The sequence below is a fragment of the Daktulosphaira vitifoliae genome, unplaced genomic scaffold, assembly GCF_025091365.1.
Source record: "Daktulosphaira vitifoliae isolate Bord-2020 unplaced genomic scaffold, ASM2509136v1 Scaffold_1, whole genome shotgun sequence".
Taxonomy (NCBI): domain Eukaryota; kingdom Metazoa; phylum Arthropoda; class Insecta; order Hemiptera; family Phylloxeridae; genus Daktulosphaira; species Daktulosphaira vitifoliae.
The window spans coordinates 18573446-18593792 of NW_026099572.1; the positions used below are offsets into that span (position 1 = coordinate 18573446).

The 20347-nt window shown below is 33.3% G+C and overlaps 1 protein-coding gene across 4 annotated transcripts in view; it reads left to right on the forward strand.

Moving 5' to 3' along the window:
* Window positions 1-20347, forward strand: part of LOC126896815 (nuclear hormone receptor FTZ-F1) — a 55602-nt gene that overhangs the window by 20032 nt on the left and 15223 nt on the right. For 3 of the 4 annotated variants that reach the window (XM_050669913.1, XM_050669915.1, XM_050669914.1), the window contains 3 exons: window positions 444-500; window positions 800-856; window positions 14287-14646. In XM_050669913.1, coding sequence (XP_050525870.1) covers window positions 444-500; window positions 800-856; window positions 14287-14646 — 474 coding nt within the window. The remainder of the gene's footprint in view (window positions 1-443; window positions 501-799; window positions 857-14286; window positions 14647-20347) is intronic. The other variant, XM_050669916.1, reaches the window with a different exon arrangement.

Below are 20347 nucleotides of genomic sequence, written 5' to 3' on the forward strand. Positions count from 1 at the left end.
TAAAAAACTTTATAGCGTAAAATATAATTTGCGAACAAATGCCTTCTCAAATGACTTTATTATAAACGTAAATGATTTTGCTATCTCTCCTGTCTAACGATTACATGATAGAAAACAATTAATTTTGAGTAAAATATATTTCAACTTTTATTGCAAAAAATACATTTTAAGTTCGTGTTTTTAAGCACTTTAAGCTATAAAATACTGGAATATTTATCGTTTAATTTGTTTAATGATATTGAATAATTAATCATTGAATTTATTATAACTGTATTACCAGTTATTTAATATTTAAATGAAATGTTATATTTATGCACTATTCAGTACATTATTACTTTCCTAAGTTTAAATAACTCAATAAGATAATAAACTTATAATTGTAAAATTTTATATAAACATTTTCTTCATAAATAAATTACATAATTTGAAATGTTTTGTTTCAGATCAAAAGTGTATGGACCTTAGCAATTTAAATGAAAGCGATCAAACATTTATTGATGGTATGTTCAAATATTGTAAAGGGTTTAGTCTTCCCATAGCAAACAAAAAATAGGGGGTAAAAAATTTTTAATTTTGACGACAGAATAATTTTTAAAATAATGTGATCTTTTGAAGAAATGTTTTTAGTAGCAAATCTCAATTTGAAAAATTGCTAATTAAAATGATTAAATATTGACGGTATGGGGGTTATCTCTCCGCCACTCTTCGAGAGGTCTCTTTATAGACTTTTAAGTAGTACAAATACTTTTTTAATTTGACAATATACTTTATCTATATAAAATAAAATTTGAATTTTCAGATACAAAATGCATGGACTTAAGTCAATTGAGCGATGACGATCGTGGGTTCATCGAAGGTAATACATTTTTTTTTGTGGCATAAAGTAGTGTATCCTAAGAAGTTTTCTAGCTATTCTCTATCCAGAAAGTTGAAAAAAATAATATTTTTCATTATGTAATATATATCTTGTGTTTCGCATTAATAATATCAATGCAAAACAAAACATATCTTTTAATAAACTCCTGATTCATTTATTGTCGAATAAAATAATTACGGATTATTAATTGGCCGAAACTTATCTGAAATATTTTGGATACGCTCTTTATAAGTTGTTTAAATAAAACTATAGATTAAAAAACTAATTCAATATGCGCTGGGGTTGTGTTGAATCCCTAAATGCTATTCATTATGTAATATTTTTATGGTTCATGAATTATTAAATTTATGAAGCATTTCTCAAATATTTACGTAGTTCTCAATTAATTGTGGTTTTATTTTTATATTATTATTATTCTAATCAGTAATTATACAGACAACAGTAGACGAGCGCGCATAACATTAAAGTTAATAGCTCAAGGCTAGTGCGGGGCCGCTAACATTGTGACTAGTGACCTACTTCCGTGCAATTCGCCACGATATGCTTAGGCAAGGACGACAAGAGCCTTCTGCCACTATATAATTCCCTCCGCCTCATCAGTCCGCCAATTTTTTTTTATCTCGCAAAAATCTCAATAGTGTCAAGGTCATTGAGACTCGCCCAATTTAAACCTATTTTCAAACAGCCCCAAAAATACAATTAATGCGCAAGCTCATAAATCTCCCAATAGTTATACTAAAAATAAACATTGCGTAGTTTGTCGCCGAATATTTTATTTAAAAAAAATTACGCTTTATAATTTCTATGTTGCTTAATGTGATATAAGTTTTTATAAACACTTTTTTAATCACTGTACATTGTTACTCAAAACGAAAGTATGTTGTTTGTTATGTTATGCGAGTTACTTTTTGTTAAAAGTGACCATTGTATAACGTCGTTTCATGAGGGTTAAATGTTATCAATTATTTAACAATGCGATCGTCGTAACCACAAAATGATATGACAAGAGCACGTGCTCAAAACTATACCTTGTGTGAACATAAAAATGCTTGTTGGCTTATAAAAAGGAAAACCATTTTTATTTATGTTATTAGTATTATTATGTTATACTCTTTGTTAAGTATTTCTTGGAATAAATAGGTCTTTGGGTCAGTAGACGAACCAACGAGGTTATAAAATCGAAAAAAAAAAAATAGCGGCTGTCAAAGGGTTAATTCAGCGTGTAATTTACTCTTCTATAAATCATTCACGTGCTTATTGGGTATAGAAGAATAAATTTCAAATTTTTATGAAAGAAGCCAGAAATGGCGGGGGCATTGAGATGGTTAAAGATAGAAAACAATCATCTGACCAAGGACGCCGACACAATAAACTACTAAATCTTCGCGCACCCCGTTCCTATATCCCCTCAAACAACCGTAATAACGTACAGTCAGTAAAGTACGCTGTGTGTCTTTGAATGGCGACAGCGTCGGCATCCCTTTCATCTGCCAACAGGTCGTTTTTACGAATTGTTTTGTCAACACACGAAACCCTCGTATTCGTGTTGGTTGTTCTCGTACATTTTTACAAATGCTATTTTCTATACGTTGACAAGTATTTCTATAAAACGGTCAATCCTTCGGTTATCACCGTGGTTTATGTTACATTAGAATATTACATTGAATAAGTTGCTAACCTATTTGTTGTTAAATACGTTACCATGTGTCAGGTGTACAACACCTATTTTACTTAATGATACCATTTATAAAAAATACCAGCTTTACTTTTAAAACTGTTATTCGTTATGATATGAGGGACAACATTAAACGGATTTCTTATTTATTGCAATATCATTGATAGCTCCTTAATTTTTTTTAACTTTGTTTAGCTTATAGTTTAATAATTATTGCGTTACTTCATTATCATATGTATTAATATCTATTATTGTATATTTCGATGACGATTTTTCCTTTATTTCTTATACCCCTTTTCTTAATCACAAAAAGTGGTGTAGTTTCGTCAAACAATAAGTTTTTAGATTTAAATGAAATTATTTAATATATTAATTTTTCAAATTTTGTAGGATATAAAAATTCAAGTTTCTTTTAATAAAAATATGTACTTATGTAGTTCATAATTTATTCATATTGTTTTACTACTTTATAATTTTTTTATTATTATTAATTCTTAAACACCTAACTTTTCATTAAAATAATGAATAATTGATGAAGGCAAAGGAAAAAGTAAAATCCTATAGTCATGATCATTTATATAACATCATCTCATCTTTTAATGTTCAATTTGAAAATAATGGTATGTTTTAATAATAATAATATTTTTTAATCTATATTTTTTATGATTTAATTTTATTACTATTAATTAATTCCTAGAAAATATATATTTTAAACTTAAAAAATGAATTTTTTTTCATAATTGTATTTTATAATACTCTATCAACTATTTTTTTGGATTCCTGATTACTTGAACATTTTTTTTTTGAACTTTGATATTGTTTTTCGATCTGTTATTATCTTATTATTGACATATTGTGTAATTATAACCAAATTCTCATCTGATACTTCTTTATTGCTCATAACAATGATTATATATTGTGTTATCAATTTCTAAAAAGCATATATTTGAAAATGACTTTGGTGTTTAGTGGCATATGGGGGTTTTGTTCTCGGCGATACAAATAAAAAACATTTCACTATCCCCTTTAAAAAAAAATTTTTTTCATCACAATTATTTTTGTTCTTCGAAATCCTCTCTTTCCTTTCTTAATTACACCTATGTCTCAGTTGTATATTATTTATAAATTTCTTAAAATAATATTTAATAATCACGACAAGAGTAATTATAAAATCTTAATAAATCTGAATAATCTTTAAATATTATTATAGTATCGTTATAATAACTGAAAAATTTAATTAAAATATTTTGTTTGTCGTTCGCCTTAAAACTACAAAAATTAAATTGTCTGTTTTTGTCACACGCATGTTACTCACAAAATAAAAAAATTCGTGACTAGTTTTATTTTTGTTACAGTTTAAAAATTATATTTTCATTATACGCGTTTTACTTCTTCCTATTTCTTTACAAGGAAATGTGGTTGTACTTCATAGTTCCATTAAACCGTGCCGTCCGTCTTTACTACTATACATAACAACCGCAGAGTCATTACTATTCCCAGTGGCAAGTCGACCATCATATTATAACGGCCGGACGAATGGTGGATACACACGGATAATAATTACCCAGTGACTAGTGTAGAGAATCCCCGGGGTTGGTTGACCCGCAAGTAGACGTGTTTGTGAGAGAATGAAAGAAAGAAAGCGTTGCACTGGTTGTTGCTGCCGACTCACTAAGCCCATGAAAAACACAAACAATGCAGATACTGATGATGCCGGCCGATAAAAAGGGCTAGATTATAAGTAGGGGTAAAAAGTACGTGTTTAATTTTTTTGGTCACGGGTAATAATTTTGTTGACTGTTTAGCCGTCAGATGGAAAAGAAGAAGATTGTTCTTCGGTTGAGGAATTCGACGTGTAACGTAGGGGTTCTCAAAAAAAAAAAGAACTAAATTAAATAACACTGTCAATAATTAGAATAGTGGCCGAGCCTCCTGTTTACAACCGGTATTTTCTATATTTTATACTACGTAGAGACCTACCGTTCTGCATTGCACCTGTTAGGCCCATAGTTTATAACTATTCTTAATTGCGCGCAACGCTAAACGGTTTTTTTAATGCGTTTTTAAAACTGGAAATTACACCCCAAGCTACGTGTACATAAATAACTATTGTCAAGTATGTTTGTAAATCGTATTTGGAAAATTTATTAAGGTTCTGTGCTGAGTGAAAATGTTTTATACTGCAAGTCTTATTCATGACTAAATACAACGAAACTGTAATGATTTTATTATTTTTGTGGCGTTAAAAAATGTATTAATTTTTTAGGCTTACTCAATTCGTTTTATTATTTTACTTAGTACGAGAAGCAATTCCGAATACCTCACGGGCCGTTTTCTTTTTTTTCAGTAGATGTTCTTTATAGCTTGGTAAACCTCTGCCTGTGTATCGGTTTGAATACCGACTGCCGGTTTTGTTGGGTGTTAAACTTTCACACGTGTACTCATAAGGTTAATGCCTTCTAAAGATAACTGGATGTTTGAAATTTTCTTTTACGTCTTATACTGTACTCGGGTGTGTTTGATTCTTTCTTATCTTCGATATAAACTAATTATACCTGTAGACAGTGGGTGTTCGTTTGTTATAACCACTGATAGTATCGGCCCTATGTACACTTTCACTTTTGGACGAGTCCGACGAATTTATTTGTACATTTTGTGATAAAGTTATCTTCGTACTTAGTAATATACTGAAATTTCAAGTTAATCGTCGTCGTGGTTATGTTCCAGGGGCAACGATAGTCTGCAAACTTACCTTACGAATTGCAATGCAAATCACGGTGCCTATATAATGCGCCGTTTGTGTAGGTTTTGCTCGTAGAAAACGAATGCCAATTTATTGTTGTACCAATGCAATTGTGTCAGACTTGAAGAACGAGTTTGGGCGTGAAAAAATTTACGAAATTCCACCGATTTCTTAATTTTTAGAAATTACATACTTCGTATCGAAATAGTCGACGTTTAACAGCACTAACTAACATTTGAAAATTGAAAACTCACATGTTTGTTTTTAATTTAAAAGTTATATGTTAAGAAAATTTTTAACATGGCATGATTAACATATGATGATGTGTCGACGGAATATCCCGAATTGTATTGTTGTGCAATAGTTTAAGTAGAAATTATATGATTAATATTTAGGTTCTAACTTTTTTTTATATTTTCCATGCAGTAGGCAACATTACACACTGAAACGTAATACTGAGTTACTTACTGTCTGACTTTCTAATTTCGATTACATATTTATGTACCGAATGTCTCGCTTAAATGTTTCCCTTATTGTCTTCTATTAAAAAAAAAATTGCTTATATTTTAACTTTTTAGTTTGACCACTTATTTAGTATATGCTTATTATTATTTTATTTCATTTATTTTTTACGTGTATTTATGTTTATAGACAATAATATATTTTTGAATATTTAAATATGTTTTATGTAGAGTTAGTGTTGAAATTTTATTAGATTTTAAGAAAATTCACATGAAAATATTTTCTCATGTTAAATAAATGTAATATTTGAAAAAAAAAAATTCACTCATAACTATTATAATAGTAAATATTTGTATTCATAATTTAATATTCATTATAAAAAAAAATCGCCTTGTAATTAAGTCTCACTGCGTTCATAATTTTTAACTCGTCGTAAATATTATAAATAGGATTGTGTTAATACTGAGCTTAAGTTTTACAAACATTGTATGTGTATTTAATGCAGGTGGCGAATTAAATTTTAATGATTGCGTTGAATCATATTTTATAATCGTTGATTCATTTAGTCATAGTAACCGATTGTTATTTTAAAGCGTCGTTTTAGTGTAAATGTAATCTTGATGTTTAAATTTCTTTTTATTCTGTTCAAATTTAATAAACTAAGTATATTCTTCATGTCAAGTTAATCATAATTATTAAGTTAATCATTTCGCACAAGTATTTATTTAGAGGCGGAGTTTAGCAACAACTGTAGGCGTTCAAGGAGTCCCCTCGCTTTTTTTAATAATTCTGATATAATACAGGTCTCTATTTATTGTGTGTTATGAAAATCAACTGGCACCACTGTCAAAATGCTTGTATTTGATAGAAGAGAGAGGGCTTGTATTTTTTCAAATCTATCCAATGGAACCGTGTCAAGGACAACTTAAATGATACGGTCCATAGAGTTGTGATGAACCGGTTCCCCTCTACTTATAGCAAACGATCGCTTTTTTTTTTAATTATTTTTGAAGTTAAAAATAATTATTTTTCTACACAATTGATATCGATTATTGTATTACTAGCATGTCATTCCTTGAGTACAAAAGATGGTTGATACAAGAGCATAGCATTCTAACTGTTCTGAGCTTCTTCTATCCATGTTTATTTTCACATGACATAACTTTTATAAATATATTTTTTTCTGGAAACTATTGCGAAATTCACGTAACGTTTCATTTTGCATACGAATTGAACATGTGTGTTTTTTAGTAAAAATCTAGTGTATAAAAACAATGTATAAAACTAGGCCGAATGGTAGCCGGTTCGCGGTCGAGAGAGACTTGAATAATGGATCCTGCGGTGTTACAACATTGTTACAATACATATTATTTTGTACAATAATTATGCAGTATTCACATAGGTAAACATATACTCGCATAATTCCAATCATCATTGTTAATGCTTCAGTGACGAAAAAGAATATCTACATCGCATAAATTCAAATTTCGTATTCATTTTTTGTATTATTTTATTAAATCATGCATAACTTTTTTTAATCTCAACTAAACTTTTACGACTTACTAGGGTGTATGTAAAAGATTATTTTCTGTTTGAGACTTCTAAAAGATAATATAAACAAAAACGATGAGCATTTAGTTTCCTAGGACATAGGTGGCGTTAATAATCGGATTTCACCCTTAACCGAAAATCCTTGACCAACTAACAAAAGATTAAGGATATTTTGAGATATAACTTGATGAATACTGGACCTTTAAACCTGTCCGTTTTCACCGATCTCAGTTGACCAATAAAATGAACAGAGTCAAATAGATGCTTTGCAAAGGTTTTTATTGCGGACCCAGAAAATATCTTTGTACGTTCACTACGGGGTAGTGTTTGGTGTAAACATAAATTTTACGGCTAATTTGTTTGTTGATGCCCGTGAAATAGAAATAGAATGGTACTAACAATAAAATTTAGGATTTCGGCAAGGTCGTCGCCTCTGGTGTCGCACCCCCGACAGGTTTTGCATTGTGTCATACGTGTAAAAGTGAAAATAACTTTCGGTTTTTTTTATTCCAAATTTACTGTTTGTTGAGTTTATTTTCCAAACAAAAACCAATTGTACCACAATAGTAACAAAACTTTTCATCGCGGTTGTTTTTAAATTTAGCAGTAAAAATCTACGAGCAATCTGGTCAATAATTATCGTGCACCGTAGTCCGTGACCATTTTATGTATAGTAAATGACTGTTGTGAATATAAAACAACGTAGAGGGGTCGATCTCAAGGTCTTCGACTGTTGGCGGTTCTATTATTTTTTTCGACGTTGAATGAAAACTTATTTAGTGAGGTGTGTATGGTTGTTTGACCTAAAAAAAATGTAAAAAAACAGTGGATTGCAATTTATCTTATCGTTATCCCTTCTCTTCCTCCATAATTTTGACAATTATCATTCAAAATCTTTCATGATTTATACTAAAGGCTCGTTTACACAATGGAGTACTCTTGCTATAGTATTATCATGATAGTCAACTAGATAGTACTGCCGTGATAAAGTCAGAGTCTATACGGTAATATAAATATACTTTTTTCATCTAATTATGTGATAGTTATAAGGTTGCAGACATAAAATTAATTATCATAAAAAGCCATCATAAGGTTTACATGATAATAGTTGAATTTACTGTCGCGAAAGTACTACCAACTATCAAGTCGCTCTTGATAGCGTGATAGCACTGTCACAATAATGCGATAAAGACTATCATGATGTTTACACGTTTAAAGATTTACTATCACTATCGAAATAACTATTATTATGACTGTAACTATCACTTTTTCTATCATCGATGATAGAAACTTGATAATTAAAATAATGTATTGTACATCAATAATGAAATATCTTAAATGAAATAAAAGTTAAATTTAAATATAATATAATTTTCAAGATATAATTTAATACTCGTAACTATTTTGATATGAAACGATACTCCTTTGATATAATAAATTCAGTATCAAAGTTTTAAATTTTCAAGTAACTAAAATAATGATCTATAAAAAAAACCAACCGTTTACGTGATTATTTTGCAACTTCGTGAAAAGTAATATTATTTAAGTAATAAAATAGTGACTATTATTTTCCATTAGATATTTTTCTTTAAGATAACTTAAAGGTTTATGTATTTGATTAACATTAGCGACATTAGGTTTAAGGAGTTTATTTTTTTAATTATGTGGTTAATAACCAATACAATTATCAGTTCGTCACCTGATAGCAGTTGTATTTTTTTCTGATTGTCTAATCCAAGTAATGTATTTGCACGCCTATTATTTTTATTTATGGTTATGATAGTTGTTCACGCTTAGTTTTATAGAAGAAATTTATGTTCGATTAATCGTACACATTTGTCACATTAATTGTTAATTGTTTGTAAAAGTGTTGTAATCTCTAAATAATTGCACATGGTATTATGTTTTCAAATCTCCGTGGGTACTTACTACTCCATCATTCTAATCTATAATTATTTTTGTAAGAATACATCTGTAAAAAAGTGTTAATTAGTTTTGGTGCAATGTTTATTTGAACGAAAACCAATAGTATAAGCACTACCGTGAAACAATCGTAATTAAATGATGATTACACATGTATTATATTAATAATAATGTACAACTAAAAATCCATTGGAATTTAAAGTAATATATTTTATTAAAGTTAAACTTTGATTAAGATTTCACCAAAAATAATAAATAATTATATATATACATATTTTTTAAATCGGTTTTTTCATGCTTTAATGATATTTCTTATGTAATTCGCGCTTTAAATCTGGACATATTTTTTAAACATTCATTCGTTTACTAGATTTTTATTATTATTATTAGTTGTTTAATATTTTTACTTCGTATCTAATGATCATTTATTTTAATAATGTATTATTTTTAGTAATAATGCATGTTTGGCGGGGGGAGGTGGAGGTCGTCACTGATACAACTTGCCGCTGTCACGGAGACGTAACTGGCTCAAGTGCAAGTGTTGCGATTACGTAAGTAGGTCGTATCGCGGCTTGGCGGCGCGCGCGCAAGCGCATCGTGTTGGTCGTTCCGTTCTCGTGCCCAGCACAACGGCGTTAGCATTGCGACCCATTATTATAATATGACTATACATCAGGATTTCTTTCGCGTATTCCTTCTCCACTCTGCCTCCCACTCGTTCAACCCTCCTGAGTTATCTGATTACCTTACATTATCCAATAATTTAATTAAAAAATTATCTGACCGTTGAGGCTGGAACAATGTTGGGTGTTTTTGTTTTACTTTTATGAGTTGTTTATCGATTGAATTTTATTTTGTCGGTTCATTAAATAGATTTCAAACTTATTAAGAAACAGAGAAAATCGTTTTTACCCAGTTTTAATCATTCAACGTATTTCATTTTATTATAAGTCTAATACTATACGCGCGTGTCAAGCCTTCAAAACTTTTCAATGTGCAGTTAGTAATGTTTGACTGGCGGTGGTCTCTCTCACTTTTCTACCGGTGAGATCACACTACATTGTATTAGTGTGTGTAAACGTTACTGAATGACCTTATGTGAGCATATAATACTATGTGCTAGCATTATCTTATTAGGTTTCTATCGATTATGCCATTTAGCGGTTTTTCGTTTATGCTTTCGACTCGATACGTTGGAATAATACTTGCAATCCAATACGGTAAAACCTTTGGTGTATTAGCGTTAACGGCATTATTGTCTCAGTTGAAAATTTCAAATAGTCTCGGTCTCCATCTCTTTATGCCGTTTGTCTGAATTAATTTTTACAATTTACTTCGAAATTATAACCTAGATACATTTTTTAACTCAACTATTTCTTTTAAACGCTTGACTCAGTTAATTGGTAAAAATAAATTAACAACCACATAATGCTATATGATTATGATCGATTTATTACTTGATTAACTGAGATAGTTATATAACTATACATCAATATGACAGACACTGTCATATTGATAATTAATTTAAGTGCTCTTAATCGAAATATGTGAAAAGGAGAATTGGGACAACATAGCTTTTTTTATTTAGTTAGATTTGTGTATTTACGCAGTTTCATTTGAAAAATATTCGTTTTGTTAGCAGTTATCTTTTGATTACTAACCGGATACAATGACTGATTTACTGCATTAAATAATCAATAAAATACTCTTGCGTTGAGTTTTAAGTATGAACCTTTATGACATTTATTGCCTTCTGGTTAAGGAAAACAACAATAACAATAATAATGTATCTTCAGTACGCAGCCAGATTAATAATAGTCACTATTTATACTCGCTAATTCTACAAATGTGTTTTGCCAATTTTTTTCAATTTGCTCTTCTTATTTGCCGATAAATTTCATACATATAGATAGCCCCTCCGCGGTTTTCATTTGGCATTCGTTATCGATCTCTGTGCAATGGATTGGCGATTCATACTGTCAGAAGTATGTACGTTATATTATTGCGATTATTATTATTATTTTTTGTTTCTCTTTGACGACTGATAAGAAAATAAGAGCACACTCGTCAATCTAGGTCAGTAGGACGACGCATATGCCATAATCCATACAGAATTAAATCAACTGAAGCTGAAATGATCTATATGCTCGGTGGAAGTTTCACGCGTTCAACATGCACATATAATATGTAAAAAATATCCACAAATTCAACTCGTGGTCGACACCGCCGGCCTTTATTAACCGGACATAATATTTTTTGCGCGATATTTGACTTGTGTCGAGAACTTTTTGGTCATTTTTTTATGGAACCCACATAGTTTTTTTAATCGTTTTATGTTCATATGAAATATTATTAAAGTTAGTTTCAAAACCGTTCACATGATAAACCTGTGGGAAATAGGTCACCTTAACTTAATTACGCTATTCTTCATATTATTTTTTCATTATTGCCCGAAACTTGGAGGTTTCGTTTATTGTGTGTGGGATACTTCATCGAGTGAGATATCGTAGTGATTTGAATAGTGTTCTTTCATTTTAATAACCCTTTCAACTCTAGCACCTGTCGGCACGACCTCTTATAGGTATCAGGTGACGGACTGCTGTTGCATGTTTTCGATGAAATTCAGATGAAAATAATAGAAGCATTTTTGAATAAAGGGGAAAATTTTTATCATAAAAACAATTGTCAAGGTGGTAGGTAATGATGTTTTTAACGAGATGGTTGTTGAGATGCTATAAGACTTTGTTTTCTCCCCATGGGAATTGGGTCAGTAAGGGGGTGTTGACAATAATAACACCTAAAAAATGCTGCACGGAAATATCTATAATAATTACCGTTAATACATAACATTTCAATAAACCCTCGTTAACGTAAAAAGGAACCGAGAATAAAAATATTTATTATCCTTTGCGTTTTTTATTCCATAAGAACATTTTTTTTTCATATTTTTTTATTTGATCGATCACATAAATTTTCAAATCATGATATCACTAGATTGATCGGGTTAACCGCACATATTGATATGTATTTTTTAAACATTATTTAATATTAATATAATTTATTATAATTATGTATATTTATTTAGTTGATCGCTCATAACTAGTTTTGAGTACTATTAGCCCCAAGTTGCATAGTATGCAAGTGGTCTTTGTAGTAATGAATATTGTTCATAAATTATGTTATTAAATATTCTGATGTAACCAATTATTTGAAATATCAAGTCAATTATATTAATTATTCTAATGTTTTATTGACCATTTTAATTCGTATGTATTAATTACATTTATTCCAAAATAATGAGCTTCCCAAAGTATTTATTGTACATTCCATCCATACATTAAAGTTTTTTAAATAAATTACATACGGTGATATGTTTGAAAAATTAATAGTAAAACGTTACTTTTGGAGTTCTATACAAGTTAAACGGCAAAATAAAAGAGGAGGTTCTCTTAGGGTGAATGAATGTGCTTAAAAATGTACTCCGAAATAGTGAAATCTTTAAACGAACTGAAGAACGGCTCGTGATGCTGAATTCGTGTTATGAATTTAGACATTTGCCCTATTGGACGCGTATATCCGCCAAAAACTACTATTACGGTAATAGTTATGTTAATTATGATATCTTTTTTTCTATCAAACCTGTTTATTGCATCCGAGTAAAATAATATTAGTTAATTATTATTATAGAGACAACCTTGAGGTGAGACGCGCGTATCTTCGCTTCACCCCTCTCGGAGCTTGCACACATCTATACATAAATAATATTGCAGTGAATATACACAACGGGCGCGCGCGCGTGTATTTGTGTGTGTGTGTGTGTGTTGGATTCATTGTGGACACACACACACACACACACACACATAGACATACACACACATAAGAATTGAAAGTAGGTCATTGAGATCCCCTCCATTCCCCGCGACACCTCGCGGACGCTGCCGCCGCCACCGCCACTGCCTCCTCCTGCTCGTATACCGACACCACCACCACTGTCTTTTCCACCGTTACCGCCGCCGCACAGCCATTACGCGTTTTCCCCCACCCTGAGTCCGGCCCCGTCACTTTCACTTGTTTCAGCCGTTTCGGTGTGCCGTCCGTGTCAGTGTGTCTGTGTGTGTGGTATCCGATCTTACGGCCACGGTTAACTCGACTCTACACCGAAGTTTCGTACATGTGTTCGTCGAGTACGCTCCGTCCTCTCTCTTGGACATAGTTTTTATTTCTGATAAAATATTTCGTTTATTTTTCTATTCGATTTAATAAAAATATTTTATTTATATTGCGCTGTGTTTCTGGAGATCGTTATTTAATTTTTAAAAATTTAATTTCAAAAATTTATTCGTTTCGGTGGTGGCGCGCGCGTTCTAGTGTTGTCCGCCGCGTTTAGTAATACCAGTAGTGTGTCCCCTCTTTCCCACCGATCCGCCGGTGCGTGTGTTCGGCGAGCCGCAGCGATTGCGTTTCGTCGTCGCTCGATTCAGTCTCAGTGACGAAATCGGACCGGCCGTGTTATTGTGTAAACGGGTCTCGCCGCTAACCTGTGTAATAGCCTAGGACATGACGAAAGCCGACGGCTAGCCCCCGCGTGCGCGTGCTGTCGTTGCGTTCCGTCGGATTTCCGGCGAATCGACCTGAAAATTTCGCCGTCCGTCCAACAAGGATCAGTATAACACGTTTTAATTACATCGATTGGATATTGTATGAGATTTAAATTCCTAGACCGCGTAATGGTCTATTTGTCTTCTTCGTGACATACAGCAAATATATCCAGTGGGGCCCTACGGGAGGCCCCGTACGTGCGTCTTATGTTAGCAACCGGCATGGATCATTCGGCCAGTTACCTATCACACTTTGGCCTTAGTCCGCCACAGGCGTCAGGCGATGACGGCGAAGATTCGCTGTATCAGCCACCTGCCTCTTCACCACCCCTTTACCAATACCAAATGCCACCCCAGCACCAAACGCCCACGTCCAGCGCTTACTCGATGATGGGCGGTGGAGGAAATCAGGGTTGTTATCAGTTGGATAACACAGCTTATTTATTCGGTTCTACAGGTAGCAACGGCGGCGTGTCCGGATCTATGGACGGACTTCAACAGTACGTGACTGTGAATACGGCCGGCGGTGGAACTCCCGTGTCTGCGACCACCATCAACCCGTCTGCCAGTTCCGAGTTGCCCGACACCAAAGAGGGCATCGAGGAACTTTGCCCCGTTTGCGGAGACAAGGTGTCCGGTTACCATTATGGCTTGCTCACTTGCGAGTCGTGCAAAGGGTTTTTTAAGCGTACCGTGCAGAACAAAAAAGTTTATACGTGCGTCGCTGAACGATCCTGTCACATAGATAAAACTCAAAGGAAGCGATGCCCGTTCTGTCGGTTCCAGAAGTGCCTCGAAGTCGGCATGAAACTAGAAGGTTAGTATTTTTTATTTTATTCATGCATGCTGCTAGACAGATAATACAAATTCAATGTAGCAAAGGAGAGCCAGTGTTTTAAACGATGTTGGGGTCGTTTTCATATCGAAATGTGTTCCTTTGATGGCAAAAAAAAATATTGTCACCGATGACTTTTTGACAATTATATGAGAGCTTTTATGTTTTGCTCGTACAATTTAAAAAATGATGCTGATATGTATGTTATATAGATAGCCGAATATCTCGAGACCGATTGGATTTTTTCAATTTGATTCAAATTAATCTTTTACTCTCAGAGAAGTTAAATATATAAGAAAATTATAATACAAATTAATTAATTATAATACCTTACATTCTTAGAGTTACGTTTTTTTTATTCGAGTATTTTAAAATATTTGCTTAATTTTGAGACTGAAAATTGTTTTATTAAAATCGAAGCCTTAATTTTTAAATATGTTGCTAATTTAGTATTTTTCGTTTAAATTTATATAATATTATGTGAGTTGACTGTGAGCAATAGAAAATTGTTGGGTTTGGGATTTGAATTGCACATTTTATTTGATTTTGTGTGAATTGCAGCCATTAAACTCTTTCGCGATAAACTATATTTTTTTACTATTTACAATCCACACTGAATTGAATTAAAATTACATCTAGTGTAATTTGTACGATGCGTACGGTTTGTTGATAAATGAAAATTGCAATAGAAACTCCATCGATAGTTTTTCGTTGTTTAAATACTTTGGTAAAATGACGGCCCAATTTTAAACAGCAACAACTAAACAAATAATTACAATTACGAGTTGTCTATTTCATGTACACTATTCACGACATATTTTTAAATTGTTAGCAAACAAAAATGCTTATTTATGTCTATGCAATTTTTAACTGGGGCGCCATTAAATAAAGTACTTTTTTTTATTGAAAATGCGGGCTACATTAGCGTATCAATGTCCTTTTTGAGCTTTTCAAAAGAAAATATAGAATTGAGTAAATTGCATCTTTTCGGAGTAGAATTATATTTATTTCAATAAACATAAATTAAATTTGCCTCTTGTTAGTAATTCCCAAAGGAAATAATATCACTTGAGAAAAGTTTAAAGTCACGGCCTCTTCACTGATACGCCTTTAGTCAACATGCGACTTTTGTGTTTTTTTTTTTACCTTTCCCGTTAGTCAAGTAAAATTAACTCGATTTCTATGTACAATTGCTGATGGATTTGAATGTGTGTAGTACAAGGTGTCTAATGAAATAATCGTATTGGGTTGAAGTGGCGCGACGGTGCCGGCGTATCGATTAACATTGTTTTGTATGCACGACGACAGGTAAAATTCGCGCCACAAAAATACCTAATAGTACAACAATAAAACCATGTATATATTTGTAGTGTTGACATAAACCCATAAACAACGTAACGTAGAAAGCCTTAAACCCTAGTTAATCCTTATCATCCTTAGATATGGCAGTCGGTAACATGACATTTGTGTCTTTGATGGCGTTTTTCAATTGCATAATTTTATCTTGTTTCCAAATACAATAGGTCCTAATCGATGATTTTCATTTGACTTACGCGTTTGGATAAAAAATCGCGGTTTTTTTAATCAAGTAATTTATTCTCATCCGTTCTTTGCGACCGCATTTGAAGAGATTAAACGTTACATATTCATTAGATACGTTTATGTATACATTGTTCGAATCGTTTTATGGCGAACAGCAATAATACTTTCATGTGGAATTCTACGTTGGTAGTATGTAATGAACCAAGTTTAAAAAACGTTCAAGTGCGGGAAATATTTCGTAAGGCACGAGTAACTTTGTTTTAATGGATTTCTATGATTGAACTTGCAGTTAATGTGTATTTTATTTTATGCATTTAATTAAAATAATAATAATAATAATTACTAATTATGTTAACTTCTCTAGCGGCTGATGATTTCTGTGCTAATTTAAACAGATATAAAAAAACCAGTATCGTTTTGTAATCCATAATAAGCAATAGGTTTATAATATTTATAGAGAGTATTCATGTAAAGATAGTTTAGATAAAAAAAACTCGGATTTTCTGTTCTATGGACCGAATCCGTGTCAAGATCGTCAAGATTTCCTCAGTGCCCCCCTCTCATCTTCGCTTTCCACCATTCTTCCATGACATCATATATACACACTATTATATTATTACTATTTTTTTTTCTTTTTTTGTACGCTATTATGTTACAAGGCGATTCGTCCCACCTCTCCGGTAGACCATTGAATACTAATACACTATTATTATTACGTTGTAATGATAATAATATTATTAATGTATTTATATATGACGTATGCTTCTTTTATAAAAAAAATGCCGTTCAGTTTTTTTTTTTTTAATCTATTTGAAAATAAATCACGAAAATTTAACCGACCACTGAACAGTCTGCGTGTCGATAACTTTTTATCATAATATAGAGTCGATTTATGATATGTAATTGCTTGGATAAAATGTGTCGAGTTTAATATGTAAAAAATATTCGCTTATGTAGGAAGCTCTGGTGTGTATTGCTAGGGTACCTAATCAGCTGAGAGGCTTGCAAATTAACCTAATTCCACACCAGTGGCATTTGCCATACGACAAGTGGACTGATACGCAAACGCGCCGCTAATATCGCAGTGTGTATTGTATAAAAAACAACACTTGACAATGTGCACCGTGCACGTTGTTTTATTGTTATGACGTTGGTGTGCGATATTGAGATATTGATATGATATTCACAAATAGATATTCAGCGTATGAGTACTGTGTACAACACTCGCAATCTAGAGTATTTTATCTTTGTATTTCCCTGCATGAAATGTTATAATACTGTTCACCAGTAAAAAACAACTCGTACGTCGACTTCCGTTTATTTTACCCACCGAAACGCATACAAAGCGGCATTTGATGTTCGATACACACAACACATTTTACTGATAATCGCGTTCGGAAATCCTGTTTTCCGTGCACAATACCGTATTATTATTTATTACATTATTTCATATCGGCGGTCAGAGATTGTTTATAGCGATGTAATCCGCCGTTAATTGTGCACGTGTGACGTTAAAAAATACTTTGGGTGAAAATAATTAGAACTCCTCATTATTGTGTTGTGTACTGTATGAGATAAATAATTGGGAAAATTAATATCTAATAAAATGTTAAATATGTAGTTAATCATTTTGTATATATTGGAGTGCTTAAAAAGATATACTCTGCACGATTTTCCGTTCAATTACTGCTCTATCTTTGTTGTGGATTCCCGAACACGCGAAAGCTTCGCGGTAATGACATTAGTTTTGGACATTACTACTGTCACTGAATAAGAAAAACAAAAGGATTTAGTCCACCTGTGATTTGTAACCGCAAACGGTGACGGCGTCGTGTTCATCCATCCAAGAGGCGGCGGTGACAGTGACGGCAACAGTTGTGCAAACCCTGTGATTCGTTAACGAACCATTAATAATTTGCTGCAAAAGTATTAGTATTTAATCGCACCACAACAGTGTACAAAGGAAATTGGTCGGCGATTTCACTTGCACAGCCACCGAACACGGATCGGGTTGTACATTTTGTGTACACATCAAACCAGTAAAAAACCAGTGGCCAAATGTATCTACGAAATTGCACAATAGTACAGTTCAATTATCATATGGTTGTTGTCTCCCCTCTGTTTTGATAGTTTTTCGAACACGAATCATTTTAATTACATATTTATGTATACCATTCTTTTTAACCCCTGGCACATGCGCGCTAAAATTTAGATTATCATAACATACGACTCCAATACAGACATCGCAGCTTGCACTGTGCGAGTATATACACAGTGTTGCGATCGCCAGCAAACACACACACACGCACACATAAACACACACACACACACACACTTGGCGTTTCGCAACGCGCTCCTTTAATTAGGGTCCCGGCGAGTAGGTCACACAATCTCCGCCCAACGTCACCCCGCGCGCACCGCGTTGGCCCAATTGCACCGCCGCCACAATGTTCTCTATTTGCGTGTAATATATTTCAGTATTACTACTACATATTATTATTCCACCACATATTATACTTGTTCAATCCCGCGCACGATCTCACCGTAAGCTTGCCGGTACTCATTATTAATATTTTTTTTGTTTTCATAAATAACTTTTGGTACTATTCGTACGGCTCTAAAGTTGCTTATTATTTTGTACGTTGTGTTGTGTTGCAACGCCGTTGATATATTCGGTGTCGTTTGTAGACAAACGTCCGTACGGAATACTAAAAACAGACCTGGTCGTTAACTAATCCGTTAAAAAGCTCGACAACTGCGTTATTGTGTTTTTTGATATTCAATAGTAGAAAACTCGCTCACCGGCGGTCTGGTTCCAAGTGATATTACAATAGACACGTACCCGCCGATGGCGTTTGACTACATAGCCGTAGTGCGACGGGGGACCGGTTTTTTCCCCCCGAAGACGTTACAGTGGGACTATGATTTTTCACCGCCAAAACTTCTTATCCTACTCTCTACTCACAAACTCGTTAACTATTCATATCAGTAGCTTGGTAAATATCTTGTATATTAACGACAGTTAATGCTCTAAAATGTGTTTAATTATTCTTGTTTTGTTGCATCGTTGTGGCAATCGAACGATGTGTGTCGTTTGCGCGTCCGCGGTGTTGTAAGCGCCCCGGCTAATGTACACAAAAAACAAATACCTATGAGTTATGGGTATTATGATGCATGCAATAATAGCATAACAACTTGGGCGATGTTGTGTAAAAGTCATCCGATTATCGAAGGCGTTAAGCGTTGTTGCGCTGCTGTCTGTACGTTTCTCTGTTTTGTTTCAAACCAGAATCCACCGTTGTTTTCCGATAGCCATTCGGTTATCTTTAATAGACGTTTCGTCGTCGTGGGCGTGTGTAACTTTGGGAGCACAATTCGAGTTTGGCGCCAAATCGTGTGTTTTTTGCACTTGACTGACCTAAATTGTTGAGTTATCGTCGTTTTTAAACCGTCCGTTAAATTTGATGTTATTTAATGTTTTGTCGTCGTGGTTGTTTTGTACGTATGTAATATCAATTGTTTGTACGCGTCGCGCGTTTTTTAATACGAATAATTATAACTATTGATCTATTTGTCGACATGTCACGAGTGGGGTCGTAGGAGGGGCGGGAAAATGTCTGTTGCCTCGCCATCCGTAAAACTTGCCGCAGACTATTTCAAAATAGCCGCGTCTGAATCGAATTGAGATTTTCCGTCGGCTTACATTTTTTCTTTCGTTGCAACACTGCAGCCTGTTTTGTAAAGACGTGTTTTGCATCATGTTTTAATCGGCGTAATTGACGTGTTACTATCTCACTTCCCATGTCGTTTCCCAACTCGTTACCTCTCAACACCTCGTGGCACATCACACAGATCACACCTGGGTCCATTTTACGAATACCGTTATGTACTCCAGACGAGCATAAACGAATAATATTGTGCTGTGCGTCACGAGGAGTTTGATAGTTTTAGTGTTTGTCATTAATTCCTGCGGTTTGTCCGCTTTGGAAATAAAACGTAGCAGCAGTGTGTAACGCCGTAGAGAAGATGCACCGTACAGACTTATTCTTTGGCCTACTCTTCTCTCGTTCTACCGCATGCCTATTTAATGTCGAAAGTGTCTGTCGGGGTGCGGTTACTGCTGCCGCCTCGTAGCCGAAGA